The following is a 23428-nucleotide window of genomic DNA, read 5'->3' on the forward strand; positions in this document are numbered from 1 at the left end:
AAAAAAAAAAAAAAGAAAATGGTGCTTGGTAATAATTTTAAGTTAATCTAAAAGTTTGAAGAGTCCATTTTAAAATGGCTTGTTAAAACTGAGTAACTGAATTAAATATTTTTCTTAACAAGAGATATACTGGGGCACTAATTATTTTTGAAGGCTCTTTTGTTAGGGCTATAGTTCATCATGTCATACTCAATACAACTTGTACCATGGAATCTTTCTTCTGGTGATTTATGTCAACTGACACTAAGGAGAAACTTTCTTCGACTGGTGAATTAAATTACCATTCATTACCATCTCATTTAAATATCATTATCTTGCCAGCGCTGCCAACAGAGAGAAGCAGTTCTAATGTTCCTGATAATGAGGGACAATTTGGTTCAGCTGATGGAGGAGATGAGCACTACTTCCCATCTGCTGTCCTTCCTAGGACTCTCTTGTGAAACAGGCTCTCACTCTGTAGCTCTGGCTAGCCTTGAACTCATGGGAACCCTGCCTTGGTCTTCCAGGTACTAAGATTATAGGCGTGAACCACCATGGGGAGCTTGTTTGCCGCTCTTCTATTTTGCATGTCATCAAAGTAGACTAGAACTTTTTTATTTTCTTACATTTGACTGTATAATACAAACTTGATTACAATGCTTCAGCAAACAATACTGTATTTAAAACAATACAAACTTACAATGTGTGGTAAGAGAAAATCATTTATTTCAATAGATTCCAAATCAGCATGAAAGTGAAGCTGCTCAAGTTGAGATCAACGGCAGCTTTTCCAGTAAAACACTCTCCTGGCCTCTGTGAGACAGGGCCTCACCACGCAGCCCATGTAGCCTCAAAGCGGGCCTCCTTTCTCAGTCTCTCAAAAGCTGAGGTTATAGGTACAAACCCAGCTGCTCCCCCAACTTTATAAGGTCAGGTCTCTGAACAAACGACTCTTTAGTTTTTCTTCCTGTCTTCATTCCTATTGTATCCTTAGAGCTTCACAGTGACAAAGAAGTGAAAAGTAAGACTGTTAATATATATAGCTAAGACACCTGGCTTTATATACACAAAAGTTTAATAATGTTGTCACAACCCCTAATAAAATGTACTTACATACTAATCCAGAGTAAACTAACTGTACATATTAAATTGTTCAAGTATATCAAGAGCTTATAAAAAAATGAGAGGCCCCAATATAGACAGACATCTCTTTGAAGCCCAGTTATAACTTCAATATGATTAAGGGACAGTTCTATATATTTTTTTAATTTTACAGTATCATACATTCACAATTAATCCAAAATTTCAAATGAACCAAACATAGAATGTAGTTTACATCAGTTTAATGACTTCTGTACAGCACCAGAGGTTAAAAGTGGATCTGACCAACCAAATGTTCTTTATTAGTCAGTTTGTCATCACACATTTCTACAGTACACATACAGGGGAGAGGAAGACAGCTCAGGTCAAAGCTTTTGCCTTAAATAAATACGCACTTCATCTACTCCATACTGAACACCCAAATCAAGCGCCTGGTCTCTGAAGGCTACGCAAGTCGCATGGGATTCTCTAGGTTTGCTTTGAAAGTTTCAAGAAACCTGGTAGCTAGTTCATCATCAACCACTCGGCTGTCACTTGACATTGTGACAGTTATAAGCTGGTGCTGCTGCAGTTGAGGGTTCCCCTCTTCATCCTCAGTCAGCTTCAGCACTGGGCGGAATCTCCCAACCGCCAAGATACAGGCCTGAGGCGGGTTAATCACTGCAGTGAACTCATCGATGCCAAACATCCCCAAGTTGGAAATACTAGAGAGGAGAGAAAAACACTGCTGAAGGCGGCATGGTCCGAATTAGGTATACGTACTTTATTACTGAACCGTATGCTATGCTACTCAAGGGTCAAAGAACATGTCTATCAGCACTCATAAATAAATAAATATCCTAACTATTATCAAACAAGGAGTACTCAGCCGGAGGTCCTCGTTAGTGACATATGGCCAGAAAGGAAATGGAAGGTGTGACTAGTGAGGACAAGAAATGCAGCTCTTAGGGTTTACAGATGAACTCATGATGAAATGCTACAGTTCTACACAGAAACTCAGTAAGTTGAACTTATGTTGTCAGGTAAAAGGTCAAGATAATTATATTTTATGTAAGTTATTAACATGTATCTATGAAACCTGAAAATAGTATCATTTAGCATAATGCCAAAAGACAGATACTCAGTAGGAGATTTAAAGAAGATCTATGACTGCTATGAAGGTACAAAACAAATGAAAGAAACTGAAGCCCTCAGAAACATTTAACAACAGCTGAGTTGCCGAACTGAATTCAGAATCCCAATCAAAATCTAAGCGAAGCATAAGCTGTGTGTCTGTGTGTGAAAAAACAAATGGACTCTACAATTTGTTGGAATATGTGGAGCCAGAAAAGCTAATCCTGAGTGTGATAAAGCTGGAAGGTCTCCTTACAAACATCTGACAGCTGGGTTTCAGTGCTAACTGAGCAAGAGCCAGACACAATGCAAACCTTGACATGAAAGCTGAGTAAGACGGCTATGTCACCTTCCCCTTGCTATGGGGAGAAACCTTCCAGTGACAGTCCTGGGCAGATTTCATGTTTTTTTATGGGAAAGAAAGATCTAGGATTTCTACTTTACAGCACATGGCAACCTATTTCAGAAAAGAGAATGGCAATGCCTCCCATGACAATCCAGAGAGCTTCACTGGAGAGGCCAGAGCTCCTGACAGAGGACAGATATCGCCAACCAGGAGGAAAAACTCAGGCAAAAAGAAATTCATTTGCAGAGTTTCTGTCCATTAAAACATCAGCAGGAGAGCAGAGGCAAGGATGAGGGGTCGGGAGCCACCTGTATACAACATCCTAAAGGGGTTGTGCATCTGAACATGCTAATAAGGCTTACAAACTGGCTTTGCAGAGCAGATGCCAGACTTTAACAATGTCTTCATCTGATCAACTACCAGACAAGCAAATAACAAACTAAAAAGGTGTCCAGCACTATTCCTTGTCATGCACCTGATCACAAAACCCCAAGCAAGGGTCAAATTTGAAGCCTATTATTAAAATGCCATCAAGAACACAGAACACTGGGACTCCATGCAATGACAAGAGAAGTGAAAATCAGTGCAAATATGTTGGAAAACTCTTTGGCAAAATCTGTCAAAGCTTTGAATCCAGGAATTCTAGTTTTAGGACCACACACCAAAAATAGGCCCCATAAGACAATGGCAAGCATGTGCGTGGTGCCATAATTTATAGCACCACTCTGGAAAGGACCATAATACTTACCCTATGGGAAATAAGACCAACATGGATACATTAACAGAGATTATTTAGCATAATAATAAAACACTACTAATAATAATCACCAGAAAGGAAATGGCTAAGGTTTGCTTATAAATAAGTAAAAAATATAAGCTTAAGAATGTGGATGTCATTTTAGGATAGCTAACAGTTAATAAAAAAGACTGTTCATTTCAAAACCAATAGGCTCCTTTAGCTGTGACAGGAAGGCCTAACTACTAAGAACAATGCTTCTCATGTCCTGCTAGCTAAATTAAGGTACATTACACTGAGGCTGTATTTTAAAAATGTCTTCAACAAATACATGAGAAAAGGTTGCCATGGACTACTTGCCTGATGCTTCTGACAATAAAGAATTTAAATCTTACCTAAAAGATCCTCCCTGGTACTCCTCCGGCATCAATTTCCCATCCCGTGCTTTCTTCGACAGAACCTGAGGAAAGCACAGAGTACAGCAACATGACACAGTCATGTCAGAGTCAACTGTGTCACTGGAAGCACAGTACAGGGCACACCCTCAGCCGGAGCTCAGGGCAGGTGCTAGGTTTCTAGACGTTCATCCGACTAATTACAGGAAGCTCGAGAACAGACGATGTAAGAAGTTAAAGCACTACAAAGTTCCCTGAAAAGCTTTGGAGCTCTTGGTTTGCCATGCACCAACGCTGTGCAGTGGTTCCATGCCTTCGGCACAACACTGTATACCTTCCCTATGAGGCTTAAAGGAGGTCAGTCCAGTAGGTTTTGAAGAAATTACAGTATTGCATGTGTCTCATCAATTATAAGGATAACCATGTGTTTTTAATGAAGAAATAAATATAACACAAGACCTAGAGTTTGCTATTATATATAAATATAATTACATATTTGGTAAAATTAATATAATATATAATGTATATAGTAACTTTCTCTATAAAACATATATAAATGATGTTGTGACAATATTTTGCAGATTTGATTTTGGGTTTAACCCGGCTTTAACTCGGTTTTGACTTGCCTTTAACCCAACACTGACATCATTGGGATTACTAAGGGTCAAGAAATGACTTAGCCAGGGGTCCACAGATTTTACCAGCAAGTTTTACTAAAAATACAAATTCTCTGAACAATTAGTGCATTCCAAACACTCCTCGAACTGGATCCATGTCAATGAACAAGGAAGTTAACATCAGATAGAACAAAGGACAAAGCAATGAACTAGTTACTTTGAGAGTGAGGCAACAAGGGATATCCTGAGAACACAGGATAGGGAAATGTATAAGCCATGGAAGATACAGAAGGCCTGTGAAGGTAGTGCTGGAACTGAGACAAAATATTGAGGAGACAGCCAAGCAAGGCTCCAGGAGAAACTGCACTGCCAGCATAAATCTTGGACCAACCTGGCAAAGACCCAGGCCCCACTGCAAAACTGTCTCCCCTCTGGCCAGCCCGAGTATTAGTCTCCTCCCAGCGTGTTCACTGGCTGCCTGAAGCCCCGATCTCACAATCCTGCGAGGCCTTTACTGCATCTTCGGTGGATGGCTGGTAACTCAGACCTCTCTGTTCTTCTTTGCCTCAGTCATCGTAACCCTGACCTACAGACCTGTCTGCCACCAGAGCGCCACAGCTACACCTCAGTCATCATAACCCTGACCTACAGACCTGTCTGCCACCAGAGCACCACAGCTACATAGCCCCATTCCTTTTCTTCTTTGTTGTCAATCAAGTCACCACCACGTGTGCGGTCTAACTGTTAACTCTTCAGCTATCCTCCACCTGTTCATTCCTTAAATATGGAATATGGGGTTTTGTTTGATGATTTAGAAAACACGACTGACTTAGAGGAACAGCCTCACTATTACCACCAAACTACTCAGTGGGAACTGTACTGCTTAGCTGTTGCGAGCACAGGCTCTACTCTATAGAGTCCAGCTGACAGGGCTGAACAAAAGCTCTGCCACTAAACAGCACAGAAGCTTACACAAATTATTTAAGTGTTTTCCTTATCAGTTTATCAATTCCATGAAATTATTATTTTGTCCTTGATAGGGTATCTTTAAAGAGGACTGAAAAGACCTAATATATATGATCAGCTTAATGTAAAAGCTAACACAAGGGTAGCATCATGGTGGTGGTGTACACGCTGTTAGTCCCAACACTTGGGAGGCAGAAGTAGGTAGATCTCAGTGAGCTTGAGGTCAGCCTGGTCTACAAATCAAATTCTAAGACATCCAGGACAACACAGACAGACCTCTTTCAAACAATTAGAGAAACAAACAGCTGATACATTGGATGCCTGCTCGTGTTCATTACAGCCACTGTTGTTACTGTTATACAAAAACCTTAAGAATTCTTTAACAAGTTCACAAAACATTCATTTAAGAGATAGACATATTAGTCTATGTAGTCACTGTCTTAGTCAGGGTTTCTATTCCTGCACAAGCATCATGACCAAGAAGCAAGTTAGGGAGGAAAGGGTTTATTAGGCTTACACTTCCACATTGCTGTTCATCACCAAAGGAAGTCAGGACTGGAACTCAAGCAGGGCAGGAAACAGGAGCTGATGCAGAAGCCATGGAGGGATGTTCTTTACTGGCTTGCCTCCCCTGGCCTGCTCAGCCTGCTCTCTTATAGAACCAAGACTACCAGCCCAGAGATGGNNCCACCCACAAGGGGNCNTNCCCCCTTGATCACTAATTGAGAAAATGCCNNACAGCTGGATCTCATGGAGGCATTTCCCCAACTAAAGCTCCTTTCTCTGTGATAACTCCAGCTGTGTCAAGTTGACTGCTTGTGGACGTTGTACATCGTGGTGCGCACTAGGCTCCGCACCACGATGTACAACGTCCACAAGCAGTTAGCACCACCCACAAGGGGACCTCCCCCCTTGATCACTAATTGAGAAAATGCCTTACAGCTGGATCTCATGGAGGCATTTCCCCAACTGAAGCTCCTTTCTCTGTGATAACTCCAGCTTGTGTCAAGTTGACACAAAACTAGCCAGTACAGTCACAAGATGATTTTACTTCTAAAATTAAAATCACTCTAATGTTTTTCTGTTCAAACACTGTTCAAAGCATTTCACTTTTGAATAAGACACAATATAAAATCTCCATGTACAAAGATAACAAATGGCAACTGTATAGGAACTTTCTTCTAAAATGGGGAAATGGCTTGCTTAGCTTTCCTGGAGGAAGAAAGCACAGAGGAGGAAGTATACTCACTACCAAAAGAAGAGCAGCAAGCAGCTGATGCACCGTGACTACTGAGATTAAACATAGAACCCAGTTTATGCCTGGCATTCCAAAGACTCAGAGAGGCATGCTGGTCTGGGCTAGGGCAGCAGGACCCTGAGCTACTGCTCAATAAACCCAAAAGGTTCCAGGAGGCTGCAGGGACTTCTTCCTCATCTCTTAAACCAAGGTTCCTTCACATGCAAGGACCAGAGAATGCTAGCATTGCTATTTTAATGATGCCTTGTTACAATAGTAAGAACTGCTTAGAACCATTAAAACCTGTAATAGTTAAAAGTTAATGCACACCAAGATTGGAAAATCCTTGCTCTACAGATCAGTGACTTCCACCTAACATTTTTAAATTGTTACCTCAACACTTAGTCTCCTTTCACCTTTGCAACACTGAAGCCCATGTTTCTCAGTGGTGCTAAAAATCCTTGACACATAAAATTCATGAACTGTCTCTTGAACCTGTAGCTTCACTTTGTGGTGTTTCAGTTACCCTGTGGTCAACCCCAGGCTGACAATATTAAATGGAAAATTCTAGATATGAATAGTAAGTTTGAAATTACATGCTCTTCTGAGTAGCATGATGAGAGGATGCACAGCCTTCTGGTCCAGCTTTCTCATGCTGCATACACTTCCAACCCATAAGACATGGGGCAGCTCTCTCCAGCAGATCAACTCTCCCGGCCTTACCACAGTGCTCATGCTCACCTAATCCCTACTGTACTTAAATATGTTTCCAATGGGCAAGAGTAATGATGCTGGCAATTTTACTACACTGCAGTTTAATAGCTGTTCTACTTTATTGTTATGTTAAACTTGTAATGTGCCTGATTCATAAACTGAGCTCTGCACAGGTCTGTATGTACAGGAAAAAGTACATATAGAGTGTTTTCCAGCATCTTATCCCTTGTGGGCCAAAAGAAATAACTTATGTTAAATCCCAGAAAAAACAGATTATTTTAACTGACCTAATTAGTACAACCTTTCAATTAAGGAAAAACTGTTGCATTTTAATCTTTAAAGATATTAAAGATTCAATATAAACACTCTAGTGTGATACTTCTGCCAAAAAAAATGGCCTTGGGAATTACAGCGGCTGTCAAAGTTAACTGGTATGCATCCCTATCTTGTACTGTGGTTATGTGCTAGTGACAACAACAGAAGCCTTCATACTGGAACTTCAAAACTGGCTTTTCAATAGATTCAGGAAACCTTTGGGAATGCTAATTACTTCCAGTGGTCTTAATTTACAAATTTAAAATCTACTTGAAATAATACCAGGATGGCTAGTCTTATGTCAGCTTGATATACACACTAGAGTTAAGGAACCTTAATTCAGATAATGCCTCTATAAGATCCAGCTGTAAGGCATTTTCCTAATCAGTTATTGATGGGGGAGGACCAGCTCAGTGTGGATGGTGCTGTCCCTGGGCTGGTGGTCCTAAATTCTATAAGAAAGCAGGTTGAGCAAGCCATGGGAAGCAAGCCAGTAAGCAGCACTCCTCTATGGTCTTTATCCCATCTTCTGCCTCAAGGATCCTTTCCTGTTTGAACTCTTGTTCTTATTTTCTTCAACGATGAACAGTGCTGTGGAAGTGTAACCCAAATAAACCCTTTCCTCTCCAGCTTGCTTTTAGGTCATGGTGTTTGGTTACAGCAAATAGAAACCCTAACTAAGACAATTTTTAAGACTGAATTTTGGACTTTGGAAATTAAGCTTTTGCCTAGAACATGAATGAAGCTGACCTCTAATTTACATGCATATTAATTTTAGAATTTTTGAACCTTAAATACTCTTACAGGTGCCTTGATAAAAACTGAAAACCTTAATAAGTACTTGAGATCACCCCCCCCACACACACACACACACAGGCACGCACACAGGCACACACGCAGAGGCTCTCAAGCTGGTGCTAAGATGAAAGTACAGTCAACAGTCTGAAAGCAGTCTCCTAGCACATACCTTTACAGAGTCGGCGATCTCCTGAATGCCCTTAGCGGCTGCATCTTTTATGATTGGTGTAATTAAACCTTTATCTGTTGCCACAGCCACTGAAATGTCAACAGAGGGCAGATGCTTTGGGCCTTCTCCATCCCAGGTGACATTAACCCCAGGCATTTGCTGTAAGCAGGAAAACACATGCTATGAAGGAAGCAGCCTGAGACCATAGTCAGAGAAATGTAACTTACACTATTGTTGATGTGAATACAGCTACAGAGAAGGAAATACATAAAACTTTGGTTTGGGGGGAAAAAAAAAACCATTGATTACTGTTTATGTTTGGGAAGAACGAACACTTTTCAGCAGTATGCATGACTAAGAAAATCCTGAGGGAATACATGTTTTGAACTACATGAACTTCAATAGGAACTTGAAGGGGACAGTGTAGCAGAAAACAGTAGTGACACTCAACCACTTTCCTTTGGCATGAAAACTCCTTTTTTAGCACAACTCTGAAATTCATATTAACAAGCCCTCAGTAAATGAGGCTTCTATTTAAAATCAACTTCCCAAGCATCACAAACAAGAGATAACACACAGGTACAGACTTGACATAGAGAGAGAACTACCCTGAAGAACGAAAAGAACATTCAAAATGGCTAAATGACTAGATGGTGTGTCTTGATGTTGCCCAAATACCACAGGGCAAATTTAAGGCTGAACACAGAAACCAAAAGCCAATTTGTCTTCTCAGAAATTCTGTGCTTTCTGCGGAGAGTCCAGGGACGTCATTTAACAACGGGAAGCACAGCCTGATTCTGCTCTGCCTCTCTCATATCACTCATGTCACTCGCATGTCACTTCTGCACTGTGAGGATGACATTTTCACTCTATCTAGATTCTTGTTTTTATTCCTTTACCTTGGAATCAGCCAATTATTATTATAATTTTTCTGTAACTGTTCATTCACAACAATGTCAAAATGTTAAAAGATCTTCAACAGATCCCAAATTCTTCAATACAAAGAACAAGGGCTAGAGGAGTGCCGGGTTGAAAGAATAAACTACTCTTGTAGAGGATCAATGCATTCCAGCATCTGGATCAGGCAGCTGCAAGTGTAGGAGCGTGCTCGAGTGCACACACACACACACACACACACATGCACACATGTACAAGCCCATATATAAAGCACATCAAACCCCCAACAAGGAAGACTTTTGGAATGACATTTAATTAATGAATACATAATGAAGACCCATGGAAGATGATCTAAGTTGGATTCAAAACAATATTGAAACTTAACCCTTTTAAAGAATTATTAAAATGAATTCCACACTCAAGTTTTCTAATCAAGCAGACCTAAGGAAAGGAAGAAACATATAACTGACTGGGGAAAACAAGCTGGCAATGGTACAAGGAAGGTTGCGCAAGGAAGGTCGCGCTTAGAGCATCTCAGGCAACATCAACATGGACAACCACAGCAGCCAGAGGCTCTGGGCTTAGATAATGGGGAAACTGTATGAAAGGAGCAACTTTCTGGGAACTAGAGGTTTTAAAAATGAAGAGAAGACTGCAAAGTCAGCCACAAAGCAATATCTACAAAGTAGAGGAGAAAGCACCCAAATCAACTAGATCCAGTTATTTTTACTAGGAAACTGTGCAAACCCCCATAAGTGTGGATGGATAAAGATAAAGAGAAGAGAGCCGGCCCTGGGTAACTGTAAAGCAGCAGCAGAGGTGATGCAGGCTTCTCTTGACCACCCCTCATCTCCAGTGCTGGCAGGCTCTTCTCTGAGGACAAGGGATCAAACAGTGTGGACTGTACAGATGCTCTTCATTCTGCTACAATTACTTTGGGAACTCTTTTGATTCTCAGTTTGCTTATCTGTAAAGCAACTAAACTAAATAATACAATATTTTAGCAACAAAATTATACACATTTTAAGCCAAGAGACATTTAAAAGCCACAATTATTTTGGTTTGGCCACTTACTTTAAGAGTAACAGCTGCTGCTCTGATGATAAAGTCATTTACTGACACTTTAATGTCATCTGAAAGAAGAATAAGTTATTATAAATTAATTATTAATATTAAAACCAGTATTTGTAATACTTTAACACTGGCCCTTGTGATATCAAACTTGTAGAGTATGGAAAAGTCTGGCACACAGTGATGCAAAACAAGCCTGTTTGCTTTGTGAAACACGTTTCCTTGCTTAGCAAAACGTGGATTGCATGAAGTGCTACACAGGGCTAAGGGAGAGCACACAGCTTACTTGTAGGGTGGGGTACAGTCTATAGGTAACCTGTGCTCACCATGCTCAGGCCTTGCATTCAATTTTCAGGATTCTTCCATCAAAAAGTTCACTTCTAAGCCCTCATTAGCATTTTGTAAAGGCATTCAGCAATCATGCACATGAACTGGAAGAGCACAGCACAAGTATGACCAAATAGAAGTCCCAACTACCATGGCTCTAAAGGGCAAACAATCTCTATACTTGTGTGCCCGTCAGTCTTCTTCATTTTCAAATGTCTCTTTTCTGTGCACATTTTATAATACATTGATAATATTAGAAGAGTAGAGTATGTAAATATATTAAATAGATGACTGTATTTGTAAAGAGTGCTTAAACTTCCCCTTTATCTAACGGAGTGTATGACAAAAAGAATTTAAGACAAGCACCTTTAAATATTAAACAGGGTCACTAAATGGGAGCTACTTTTTAACTTAGTGCCACAGCAGCCATATGCCAGCCTCTGGCAGCACCAGAGTCCATCACCTCACCTAGAAGTCTGTCCTCTTCGTACTGCAACCTGAAGAAGCAACCTGCTCTTCCTCACTCTCTTCCTTTCCACACTTACACTCACTGGCTTTCTTGGTTGCCCAGACTCATCCAGTTTTCTTCCCCTGCCTACTCATTTGCTGTTGGCCCTCTCTCTCCATGCTCCTGTGACCCAGACGGGAACTTGAAGATTGGTGATTCTGATGCCATCTAGAAGGCGGTTACCATACTTCCAAAATTCTATTTCTAACCTTACATACTCAGAGCTTCAGGACCATACATCCAGTTGCATACATAAGATGCTCCCTAACTCCAAAGCAAGACCTCTCAAATCTAATGTATGTAAAGGTGACTTCATCTCAAGTACTTTTAAAATAAAAATTCCTTACTACGGGTAATTTCAAGTCCTAATAGTAGTAATTAACACATACATAATTTAAAAACTCAATATGGTAATGTACACTTGGAGAGCAGGGATAAGATGATCATGAATTTCTGTGGGCTACACAGACAGAACTTACCAGAACATCCAACCAATCAGCTAACCAACCAACCAAACCCCAAGTATCAATTAAAATCCCAGACATAAAGAGTTCACTCTGAAACTCTATCAACATTAAAAAGAGAGCCCTATTGTACTAAACATTCTATAGCATATAGGAGGAAGAAACATTTCCTAACTAACTCTTCTACAAGATCTGAAGAGAAACACTGGGAATACAAACGAACCCGAGGAAAGAAAGCCAAAGGGCAGTGTTTCTTACGGGTACCCATGCAATTATACATAGTTCAGATCTGCCTGAGACTCGAAATCCTGTCTCAGCCTCCTGAGTCCACTAACACTCAGCCAATACAAAGAATCTTAATGAAATATTAATAAAATCAAACTACATGAAAAAGCTTTGTACGAGGAATATCAGGTTGATTGAACAACTGATATCCAACTAATGTAATTTGTCATTTTAACCAAGAAAAAAAGTATCTCAAAAGATGAAAACAAACAACTTTTTGAAAAAAATTGAACATCTACTCATGTTTAAAATTCTCAGAATCAGAGAATGGGAATTTCCTCAACCTGAAAAAGATCTATATAAAACTTACTGTAAATGCTACAGATTGAATGCTTCTCCCTACCCAAAATACAGAACACACAGGAATACACCTCTGGTTTTTATAGCCAGTGCAATAAGGCAAGAAACAGCAAAAGGATGGGTAAGGTTGAAATAAGATCTTCATGCTAAAAAATCCATACCTATCTGAGACTTTCTTTTGAAATGTGTTTAGAGAGACAATTCAATTTAATAATCTGAAAATGTGTTATGAATACACAATTAAAAAGTGTGTAAAAAAGAATGTTATTCAAGTGCTGTCTTAAGACATACAATCTATGTACTCTTTAATCAGTTAACAGTTTTGTTAAGACCTTTGTTTGTCCAGCTAGTACTATCAAAGGTTATTCAAGATAAGCATTTAGCCTGAGCAAGTCATACATCTGTCCTTATCAAAACCATCAATCAACCAACCAACAAACCCAAGCTAAGGGAGACAAAAAATAAAGCCTACTTTTACTTAGGAAAACATGCAGTGTGTGACCACACAAGACTATTGGCAGGCTCCATGTGTGTGGCAGAGTGGATGAACATGAACTGAATGACCAGATGGAAACAACACAGAGAAGATGTTTGAATGAGAGCAAGGAAGAACAGAAATCCTTATTGTATATAAAGTAGTAAACTGTGATTAACTCAATGTTACATATCCAATCTATTTCATGTAGGGAAAAAAACATTCACTCCCCTGTGCTAGAACAAGCCAGAGTAGAGCACAGTCAGGTTATGAAATGAGATTAAAGGCTACACGAGGTGCATTTACAAAGAAGTTCATGATCATCAGACTAGCATGCATTCTGCAGTAGTAACTTCAACTTTACTGACCTTTGACCAGATCTCGTCTAACCTTTAGAACTGCGCCAAGGTCACAGTCAGCAGTAGCATAGGCATGAGGCACAGTACTTTTTGATTCAGTTAACCTCTTAGCAATAACTCTTCGAATATTGCTAGCAGGAATTTCAGTGAATGTACCCTGTCCAAAAAGAAAAAAAAAGGAGGCATTTTTTGCATTAAAACATAAATGGAAAAATATGTAAAACCATTACCTATCTGAAATTCAGTCTAAGAGACCTAGTAATTACATAAAAGATTAAGAAAAGTACTATTAAAATTCTTTATGCAAAGGGAGAATATAAGAAGTCTAAAGTATTTGGCTTGAGTTTACACAACTATAGAAAAAAGTAGTAAAATTTAAATTTCAGTTCTGAATGAGACATTTTGTATTATCATGTTTAAGGTAGCTAAAAAGAAACCAGCCTATCATCACTGTATACATATATACTGTGTGTACCCACACATTTACAGAGGCATGTTGAATACGGGAGGAACATATTACTATGTACATATGTATAGTGCATATATGCTCATATATGTTTAGGCAACATACTACATAAGGGATAGTTGGTCAATGACTGTGCATTTCTGTGATTTAAAAATAATCATGAGTATCTTATTTCCTAGGAATTCAAAGTATAAGCTATAAATGAGATAAGAAAAATCTTCCTGTGATTTTAATATAAGTTTTCTGTAAAGGCATGGGCATCCAATTACACTTATTCCTGTTTTCATCTTTTATTCTAAGGGTAAGGAAAAAACCTATTAATTTATTTTTTTTACAAATGGTATTTGAAAGAACACTTCTGTTAGCAAGATGTTCTGATTGCATCGAACACATGCTCTGTATACTCTGTGAGCATTTGGAAGAATTATCTTCCTTCTACTTTGATTAATCCTCTATAGCCTATTTTAAGGAAGCTTTGACACACCAAATTTTTATGTAGATAGTATACTACTTATGTTCATTAGAAATGCTGCATGTGAACCTCTTAGTTCTCAGTCCTTTCCAATCATGATAATGAACAATCTTCTTTATTAATGGAAGCAGTGTGTGTTTATTTCCCTTATTTTAAAGACACACAGAGGAAAAATGGGTTAAACAGAAGAACAAAACGGCTGGAACATGGCTGTCTCTGAGGAAGAAGTGTACCATGTTGTATGGTTAAGTTCTAACTAAATAGCTCTTAATTCCTTTAATAAAAAACAAATATACTCATAATAAGAGGCTATGAATTGTTCTAACATCCAAGGAGAAGTGCCGTGACTCGAGCATATATACATGTGGTAAAGTGAAGCCAAATCACACTCCTGTGAAATCTACAAGAACACCAATTGGGGCACTCCCTATATTTACAGCTTTAAGCTCTGGTTAACACAGATTAAAAAGTGCTTATGAAGCACATGGTTCTTGCTTCTATTTCCTTCCTCACATATCTAGACCACAGCAGTCTTACTGAGAAGACCTTACCACTGCATTCGGTTGCCCAGGGATGGATACTGGTGGGATCATTGGCCGAGGGTAAGATGGCCCAGCCGTAGCCTGAGGAGGCACAGATGCTGAGAGAGAGGGTGGAGGAGCTGAGGCTGGTCTGGATTCGGTAATCTTGCCCATCTGTTTCAGCTCTACTAACTTGAGTGCATCTCTGGAAATGAAAGGAAACTGGATAACCATGCAGCAACAAGGAATACAGACAGTCTCAGAAATGGCGCTGAGGTGTGAGGAAGAGGAGCACTCAAGAAAAAACTACAAAATCTGAGCACGCCTGTCCCCTAGATGGCCATCTGATTCTTATCAGGTATCCAATGGCTACTCAAAAAGTCTCAGAACCCAATTAATAATTTGAATTTCTAATAATTAGAACCTATTGGGCATATTTAAGATGACAATTTTCTCTATGAGAAAAAAAAACCTCTTAGTATCTTATGTCAATATAAGAAGCAGAATTCTATGATAGGTCTAATCTATTTGATCCATATAACACCTCAGTATCGAGTAAAGATAGTAATTTTTATTAAAAAGTAAACTTGTCTTATTGTGAGACAAGTGTCATTAGCTAGAATAATGTAGTAATTGGAACATTTTACTGTATGTTTACCAAGTAATTTTCACATGGCATTCAGAGTGTCAAGCTCGTAATCCCCACAGCTTTCATTGGAATATTTCCCAAATTATTATCACTTAGAATGAAAAATAAACTATTTAAAGACCCGTCTTTGGTACTACTTTGTAAAACAAAGGTGCATTTGTTGACAAAGGGATAAAACTAAGACTATAAGATATGTCAAGTCCTCACTTCAGTTTGGTAGGTTATAGTTAGCTATCAACATTACATGGCCTAGAGTCATCTGAGAAGGGAGTCTTTAAGTACTGTCCAGGTTGGACTGTCCCATGGGCATGTTTATGGGCTACTGTCTTGATTGTTAATTGACATAGGAATACCCAGCCCACTGTAGTGGCACCTTCCCTGTACAGGTGTTTCTGAACGTGTGTCCTTGGAATATTTTAGAAAACAAACTGACAAAACAATAGAAATGTTACAACATTCTGGATTCCCAATACTGAAGAGGGGAGAGCAGAAACAAGCCTACCAAATGTCACGTGTGTTAATAACTCACACCATCCAGGTGGAAGAGGTGTTACTATTACTCCTAATTTAGACACATGTGGACTCAAAAAAGTTAATCTCAGTATCTAAGTCAGTCTTAAGCACCCACTGTACTCCAGGTGCTAAGAGAAAACATTACCCACGATTCTAGGAGTCAGTCAGTCAAAGGGCTGGGAGAAAGGCCTATCTAGGCAGAAAACATGTAACTTCCAAGATGAGGTTTCTTAGAAAAAGAAGGCCAGAATAGAAGTGTAGTGACCAGGGTGGAAAGGCAGGCAGCTGAGTACAGCCAGGGTTAAGAACACCAGGATACACTGAGGTTCAGAGCTAGCTGCAAAGTCTGTGTTTTCTACCTTTCTAGTAGCTGTGGACATGCTATGCAAATCAAATAAAGTGAAAGCAACTTTCTCCTAAGGACAGACTAGCTAAGGATTGATCACGATGAGTAGAATACTGGGATTGAACAAGGAACTGGGATATGCCTAACCTACAGCTACTGGCAGGACCTTCTGACAAGGGCCCTTTACTCACTATATAGTCACAGGAGAATAGCTGGAGGCAGTATTGCTTTTCAAAGGGTGGACCACAGGCTGGAGATGGTGACAGAGTGGCTGAGGGAGTGAAGGGGACATGTGTCCCAGGGAATGATCGGTGGACCTTTAAGGCTTTTAATCAGCTTACTTCTACTTGAAAATCAATTTTTACCCATAATATTTATAACCCAAACCTAAATTATGATTTTATATTTATGTGTCAAGGTCAATGACAGCTGACACAATCCTGGAGACTTGTGTTCTGAGCCTGAAGGCCAGCTAGATGAAAATGTTAGCACTGATATAAAGTAAGACCTACTGACTCAGAATGATGCCTTCAAAGGGAAATTTCCCTTTCTAGGGCACTTATAAGTTATAGCCCAACATTACAGTCCCTTCCCATTTCATGTGAGGTAATTAGATACTTATCTAGCAAAGTGTGTTATCAGCAAATACCAAATATATTTCCTTACAGAGATTTCTCACTTAGTCATCAGATCAAAACAGAGATAATAAAAACCTAAATGGCTAGTATCTGTACTCATTGATCTACAAGGTAGGGTGCTGACATTAAATAGCCACACCTCCCTGTTTGCATGACTGCTTTGTCAAAAGATGTGATTTGGTTTTATGCATGAAATAAATAAGATTATTGGGCAAACCAGAACTTGGTGAGGAAAAAAAAGTGATGAGGAGCCATTATTCATAAAAAAACAAGTAGAAAATAATTTTAACTATTGATTTGGAATAAACTTTCATTATTGATTTTACTATTATATAGCCTATGAAGTGTAAATGTTAAGTGTTGTTTAATAACAGCCAACAATTTAGCTATAATGCAGAGATGATTTTAATGATTTCTGCCCATTAAATAATTAGATTACACTGGAAGCCCTGCTGGGCATTAAGAATGCTAGCACGCAGGAGGAAAAACAAATGAGCCAAGTTCTGGTACAAAAGCAAAGGGTGCTTGAGAAATTAGCTCAAGTAGAACCTTTCTTTCTGTGCCTCAGAAGGTAGATCACCCCAGTGCTCACCACCTAATTCTGAAGACTACTACTTAAGCCAGACAACTACCTAATATGCCAAGTTCTGATGCTGTGGTCGACAAGAACGAAAACATTAAGTACAGCTCTGATTTAATAGTTAGATATAACGAAGATATTAAGGCTGATGGCAAAGACTCCTACTGTACTAATGAGCCTCTGTCTGTGGCCCGGCACTTGTCACTCAGGCAGGCTAGCTCATGACCGTCCTGTACAGCATGCTTCCGGAGCACTACCTTTGTTTTAACAGGAAATCTGAACAGCAGCTCATTAATGGCCATGTTCTCCACCACCTGCAGACCCTAGAACTGATTATGATTTAAAAGAAGGATATACCAATAAAACTACTTTGTTGAAAGGATAAACAAGAGAAATCTGCAATGCCTATCAGATTTTAAAGCATACTATAAAACTTATCATTTAAATGGTATTAACTCACAGGCACATCAATGAAAGAGAAAGGGAAATCCTTAAGAGAATTAACTGCACATGGCAACTCCTCTGAATGAAGTAAGCAAAGTCTGAAGAGCTGAGAATTAAATTATTTTAAAAGTGCATCTCCATACCTGGGAAATTTAAGCGATTGGTGATGATTTTATACAAGCCAAAGTACATTTCCTTGCCTAGTGCTCTAATTTTCTACATTATCACCATTTTTAAGGATGTGGCTTAGTTACTAAATTAAATTTAATTCTTAATAATGGTGCAATTATTCAGAAGACCCTTACATAAAATATAACTTACTCTAACAAAAGCAATAAAATCACAAAAGAACAATGTGCCTTGTTTTAAATTTCCACATAGAATATGCTGTTTAAAAATCCTTTCAGAAAAAGGTAAGTGAAGGGACTGTGAATTACACAAGTGCACATACTCTTTAGTGAAGATCCCGCGAGGGCCTGTGGCCGTGCCCTGGCTGGCATCCAGTGAATGCTTTTCCAGAATGTTGCGGGCAGCTGGACTTAAGCGGAACCTAAGAATGAAAGCATGAAGATGAATGAAACTAATTACCCTTATCTAAATGTCAACAGTTTTGCTGATAATTAGGAAAATGAATTCTTAACACTGACGCTAAAATGAGTCTCAAGGATAGTCACAGTCGGGCTGGCAAGATGGCTCAGCTGTTAAAGGCTAGGCTCATAATCCAAAATATAAGGATAGTCACAGTCACATAAACTAATCTGTATCAATCTACTTTATCGTCAAAACACTTTTATAAAGCAGTAAGTAGTTACCAATTCTAAATAACTTTAGAAAGAGTAAATGTTCAGAACACAGGTAAGATGGATTCTGACTGTCAGCGTAAGTCAGAGAGGAGAAAACACGGGGAGCCCGGCATGGAAATGAGAAATGCTCTGCCGCCCAGGGAGCTAAAAGCTCATTCTGGTTACCCAGATCCCAACATTATACACTGCACTCTCTGATCAAACTAGCACAGTATGCTTTGTAAACAGTAATATTAGGGCTAGGGCCTGAGTCCTGAGTTTGGATGTCCAGTACCTACATAAAAGCCAGGTGCGGAGGTACCAATCTGTAACACTGGCACTGGTGAGCTAGGGACAATGGTCACAAGTACCTGTACTATCACAGGACAGTTGGAAAAAATTTACCCGTATCAGAATCTCAAATACTGAACTGTTTGAACAGGAACATAGACTAAAATGAAAATTTTATTTTATTAACAACTGTACTCTGGACACTTGAATTTACATTTAGTAATCTGAATTCTGTGAATAAAAACACAAAAATTAAGTTTGGTCTCATGAACATCATTCTGCAATTTTAGGACCTAATTGAGGTTCAGCATAGATACAGATGATTTTATTCTATATTGAGCAAGCTAGGCTTTTAGAAGGCCCAAACAAAACAGGTATTCACTGTTTATCAAATGAAGGATGTAAAATAATCATCTTATGTTTCAGTGTCCTAAGAGAAAAGTAGATGATGCTGATTTCAAACCCCTAAAATAATCATTACCCTTTTTACATAATAATCATGTTTGATTAGACATCCATGTTCACATAAACGCACTCACCGTGCCGTCCCTTTGTGCTCCTTCCTGGCAGGACAAGGACTCTGCGGCTGTGGAGTGGGCTGAGTAGGTGCTGGTGGTTTTGAAACTGGAGGTGGAGCACTGGTATCTTTGGGAATTTCCACCTGTTTCCAATCTTCCCCTTCTTCAACCATCAAAGCAATGAGTGAACCCAGTTGTATATTTTTAGCACCTTCTTCAACCTGTATTTTAAAAAGACAATGGTCGGGATAGAAAAACCCAGGGTCACACGAAGTTACTAAGTCTATAGATGCGAGGAAGACCTGAGTCAAAGGACACTGAAGACAGAGGGCTCTCCTCTTCCAGCTGCCACCTTCCATCCCTGTCACTCCTCTCCCTCTCCAAGTACTAATGCTGCCTTTGCAAATGAGCAAGACCCAGAATTTTCTGCCAGCCTTCAAAAACCAGAGTTTCCCTTACTTCTCTGATGTCAATTACTTCCTATCCATGGAGCCTGTGGGTACAGATGTCAACTACCTGTCGTCACCAGCTTCTACATGGTTTCAGAATTCTAACAGCTCATAAGGGATTAACTAATTACTTTTAAATAAATAATACTAATTAATTTGAATTAAAACTTTCTCAGTAAAATTTATCACTGGAGGGAAAAATGTCCCATAATGCAGATAGAGCTGGTTAACAATTCTGGCTAATTTTAAGAATAGTTTGTCTTTCCCTATTAAGTTTTTCCTGGAATTCTGACCTAAAAACCTAGGAAATATCTCAGGAGCTTTTCATACGTGCGTCAGAGATACAGTGATATCCTAGCTAATGAGATAGTTTTCAGATGGTATCTGTCAACTAAAAAGCTAAAAAAAGCAAAAATATTTTAATATTTTAAACATGCCAGCAGCACAAATTTGTTTTTTAAAATAATAATTATAATTTATTTATTAAAATAAGTTTTGAGCAAATCTTTAGATGACAATGTCCTATAGTTTTGGTAGTAGGAAACAATGCTGTTTCTTTATGATTTCCTCTTACTTCCTCTCGATGTTCATTACAGATTGGTTCAATGAATAATATGACAGGCTGCAAGATGTTCATTAATGCAACAATTACCATGAAAAGTTTGACTTGTGGGATGGTATGACATTTTAAAATAACACTAATTTTGATGTTTATTAGCATGTACACTATGGGTTAGAAAGCTTCACATGCTTAGTGATTACCAATGGAGACTAGAAACAAAGACTATAATGGAAAAGGACAGATGCTACACCAGGCTAGCTAAAGAAGGGAAATGGTCATTACAGTTCTACATAAAGCCACTAAAATCTTCTAGTGAATTAAGTCTTTCCTAGGCATGCTAGTGTGCTGCAGACATTTACTTCTTTTTTTTTATTAGATATTTTCTTCATTTACATTTCAAATGCTATCCCAAAAGTTCCCTATACCTCCCCCCCCCCCGCTCTCCTACCCACCCACTCTGACTTCTTGGCCCAGGCCTTCCCCTGTACTGGGTCATATAAAGTCTGCAAGACCAAGGGGCTTCTCTTCCCAGTGATGGCTGAATAGGCCATCTTCTGCTACATATGCAGCTAGAGACACAAGCTCTGGGGGTACTGGTTAGTTCATATTGTGGTTCCACCTATAGGGTTGCAGCCCCCTTCAGCACCTTGGGTACTTTCTCTAGCTCCTCCATTGGGGGCCCTGTGTTCCATCCAATAGCTGACTGTAAGCATCCACTTCTGTGTTTGCCAGGCACTGGCATAGCCTCACAAGAGGCCGCTATATCAGGGTCCCTTCAGCAAAATCTTGCTGACATGTGCAATAGCAGACATTCACTTCTATTGTAGATAGCAAATAGTCAAAGCTAGTGCAAACACATTAACAGAGGCATAAGTAATCTGCAAAATCACACTTAGAGACCTATTGGGCCTTTGCCACTGTTTTTTTGCTCTCTCCTGGCCTGATGCTCTACCAAAATCAGGAATCTGGGACAATAAACATCCAAGATGTTCCCACACACTGTCTTACTCAATCAAAAACCTCTATGGCTCTTAGGCCAATGTGTTTTAATAAAAAAGAAGTCTTTTTACTCTCTGCTCTACTCACAATCTGTGGTTCAAGTGAACTGTCTTCCATCGCACATGTATTCCCTCCTGAGTTTCAACACTATCTCTCTTACGATGGTTGGTAACAACTGGCTATGTGAGCATAGTAATGATTATTTTGCCATGTCTGTTTCTTTATCTGCCAAGTGAAAATAGCAACAGTAGCTATCAAAGATTTGTTAGGAGGGACAAAGAAGTTCCTGATATAAGGGACTTTGAACAGTGCCTATCACTTGACATACACAGTAAAAATATAATTTCTGTGTTTGCCTTCAAGTTACTAAATTAAAACAAATATACTCAACAGGGATCAATATTAGACTACAGAGTTCATTTGGTAAGGATTAGAAATCCATGCCTAATAGATCAGCACATACACAGGAACATAATGAGACAAACTGCCTCCAAAAATAATCCTGACTATGCTCAGATGGCCAGTCATTCCAGCTATAGTAACAGATGTATGCCATGGCACTAGAATATGAATGGACTGAGAACAACTGCTCAGTTCTCAGTAGCCAGATGATCAAGTCTTTTCTTAATTGCTTTACTATCCACAGAACTTTGTTTTAGGCCAGAGTTTCATACAACCCTCCTAGCCTGGCATCTAGCATGCTGTGTAGGCAACACTGCTTACAAACATTAAACACAGGAACTTCCCAGTGACTACAGAATTATATCACCAAGAGTGAACAAGTTATAATCCATAACCTTCTTAAAAATTCCAACTACACATTAATGTCTTAGTGATGAAGACACAGGATGCAGTTTTATAGAACCTGTATCTTTAATAAGCACAACTAATTGCCTGACTCTGAAAATAAAAATCTGCCACACATCTTCCTAGCAAATCGTTTTATTATATTTACAAATATGAGAATTACTCTGCAATGAAAAGCAAAGGTATAGCTCTTGCTTGGACAGGCAGATGGAAGGGAAGAAGACTAGAAATACCACCTTTGTGGCTTCTGCCCCATTCTGCCTGATAAAACCACATACTTACCGGCAGGAGCACACTGCTTCCTAGTCCTATTACTCAGAAAGCACTGGGATACTACTGAAGTCGCAAAGGCCTACTACATACAGGGAAGTAACCGGTACTAAAGCAGTCATCAACTATATCCGTTTCCCACCTCTTCTCAGAATTTAGGACCAGAAGGATAGACACTACTGACCCACTGGAATGGCTAGAGTTTGAAACGCATTACTGAGCAGTTAAGTGGAAAATGCTATTATCATGGAGACTTGCACAGCAATCCAGAGCTACAGCCAAGAACAGGCTGCCAAAGCACACACAGGAAAATGTAGTTGAGTTTGTAGCATATGGTAATTCAAGCAGTCCTTCTCTTTTGCAAAATATCGTACAAATTATTAAGCAAACTACTTTTGGTATACATTCTTCCAGCTATAAAGACAGAAAAAATTTACCCTTCAATTCACATTTCGCTCAAGTACATTAACTGAATGTTCACTGGTGTGTTTTAAGGGGGCTGCTGATAAAATACATTGCAAGCAGTGGATATTGGAAATATTAGAGTGTTGAGAATAAAACACCAGGGGCTAAGAAAACAAAACACCCAACAAGATCATTTCATATAGGAAACAAATGAGAGAAGGAAGGTCTACATAAACTAGAATATAAAATCCTAAAGTGCTGTGTATGCGGACAGAACAGAAAAAGGTCCACATCTAGCCAGAGTATAAAATCCTAAGGAACTGTGTATGTGGACAGAATAGATAAAGGGGGAGGGGTAGTTATACCTTAGCTTCACCTAGAGACTCAAACACCCATCCACAGAGGATGGTCATCAGAGGGACAGCTTGCTTGAGCAATTCAAGTGGTAGAGGGCAAAATGGATACTCACTGCCCAGTCACAAGCAACCATGACTAATGGTGGGGCCAGTGTCACCAAGGGCTGAGTGACCAGCAGCACTGATGG

At 39.3% G+C, this 23428-nt stretch overlaps 1 protein-coding gene across 1 annotated transcript in view; it reads right to left on the reverse strand.

The window, feature by feature from the left end:
- Nucleotides 1–683: 683 nt before the first annotated feature.
- Nucleotides 684–23428, reverse strand: part of Pdhx (pyruvate dehydrogenase complex component X) — a 52218-nt gene continuing 29473 nt past the window's right edge. Inside the window, exons 4-11 of the mRNA XM_021193124.2 lie at nucleotides 19414–19613; nucleotides 18253–18351; nucleotides 14662–14836; nucleotides 13182–13329; nucleotides 10458–10516; nucleotides 8487–8645; nucleotides 3671–3735; nucleotides 684–1784 (exon numbers count right to left, since the gene is read on the reverse strand). Coding sequence (XP_021048783.2) covers nucleotides 1526–1784; nucleotides 3671–3735; nucleotides 8487–8645; nucleotides 10458–10516; nucleotides 13182–13329; nucleotides 14662–14836; nucleotides 18253–18351; nucleotides 19414–19613 — 1164 coding nt within the window. The 3' untranslated portion in view covers nucleotides 684–1525. The remainder of the gene's footprint in view (nucleotides 1785–3670; nucleotides 3736–8486; nucleotides 8646–10457; nucleotides 10517–13181; nucleotides 13330–14661; nucleotides 14837–18252; nucleotides 18352–19413; nucleotides 19614–23428) is intronic.

The sequence above is a fragment of the Mus pahari genome, chromosome 3 (assembly GCF_900095145.1).
Source record: "Mus pahari chromosome 3, PAHARI_EIJ_v1.1, whole genome shotgun sequence".
Classification (NCBI taxonomy): domain Eukaryota; kingdom Metazoa; phylum Chordata; class Mammalia; order Rodentia; family Muridae; genus Mus; species Mus pahari.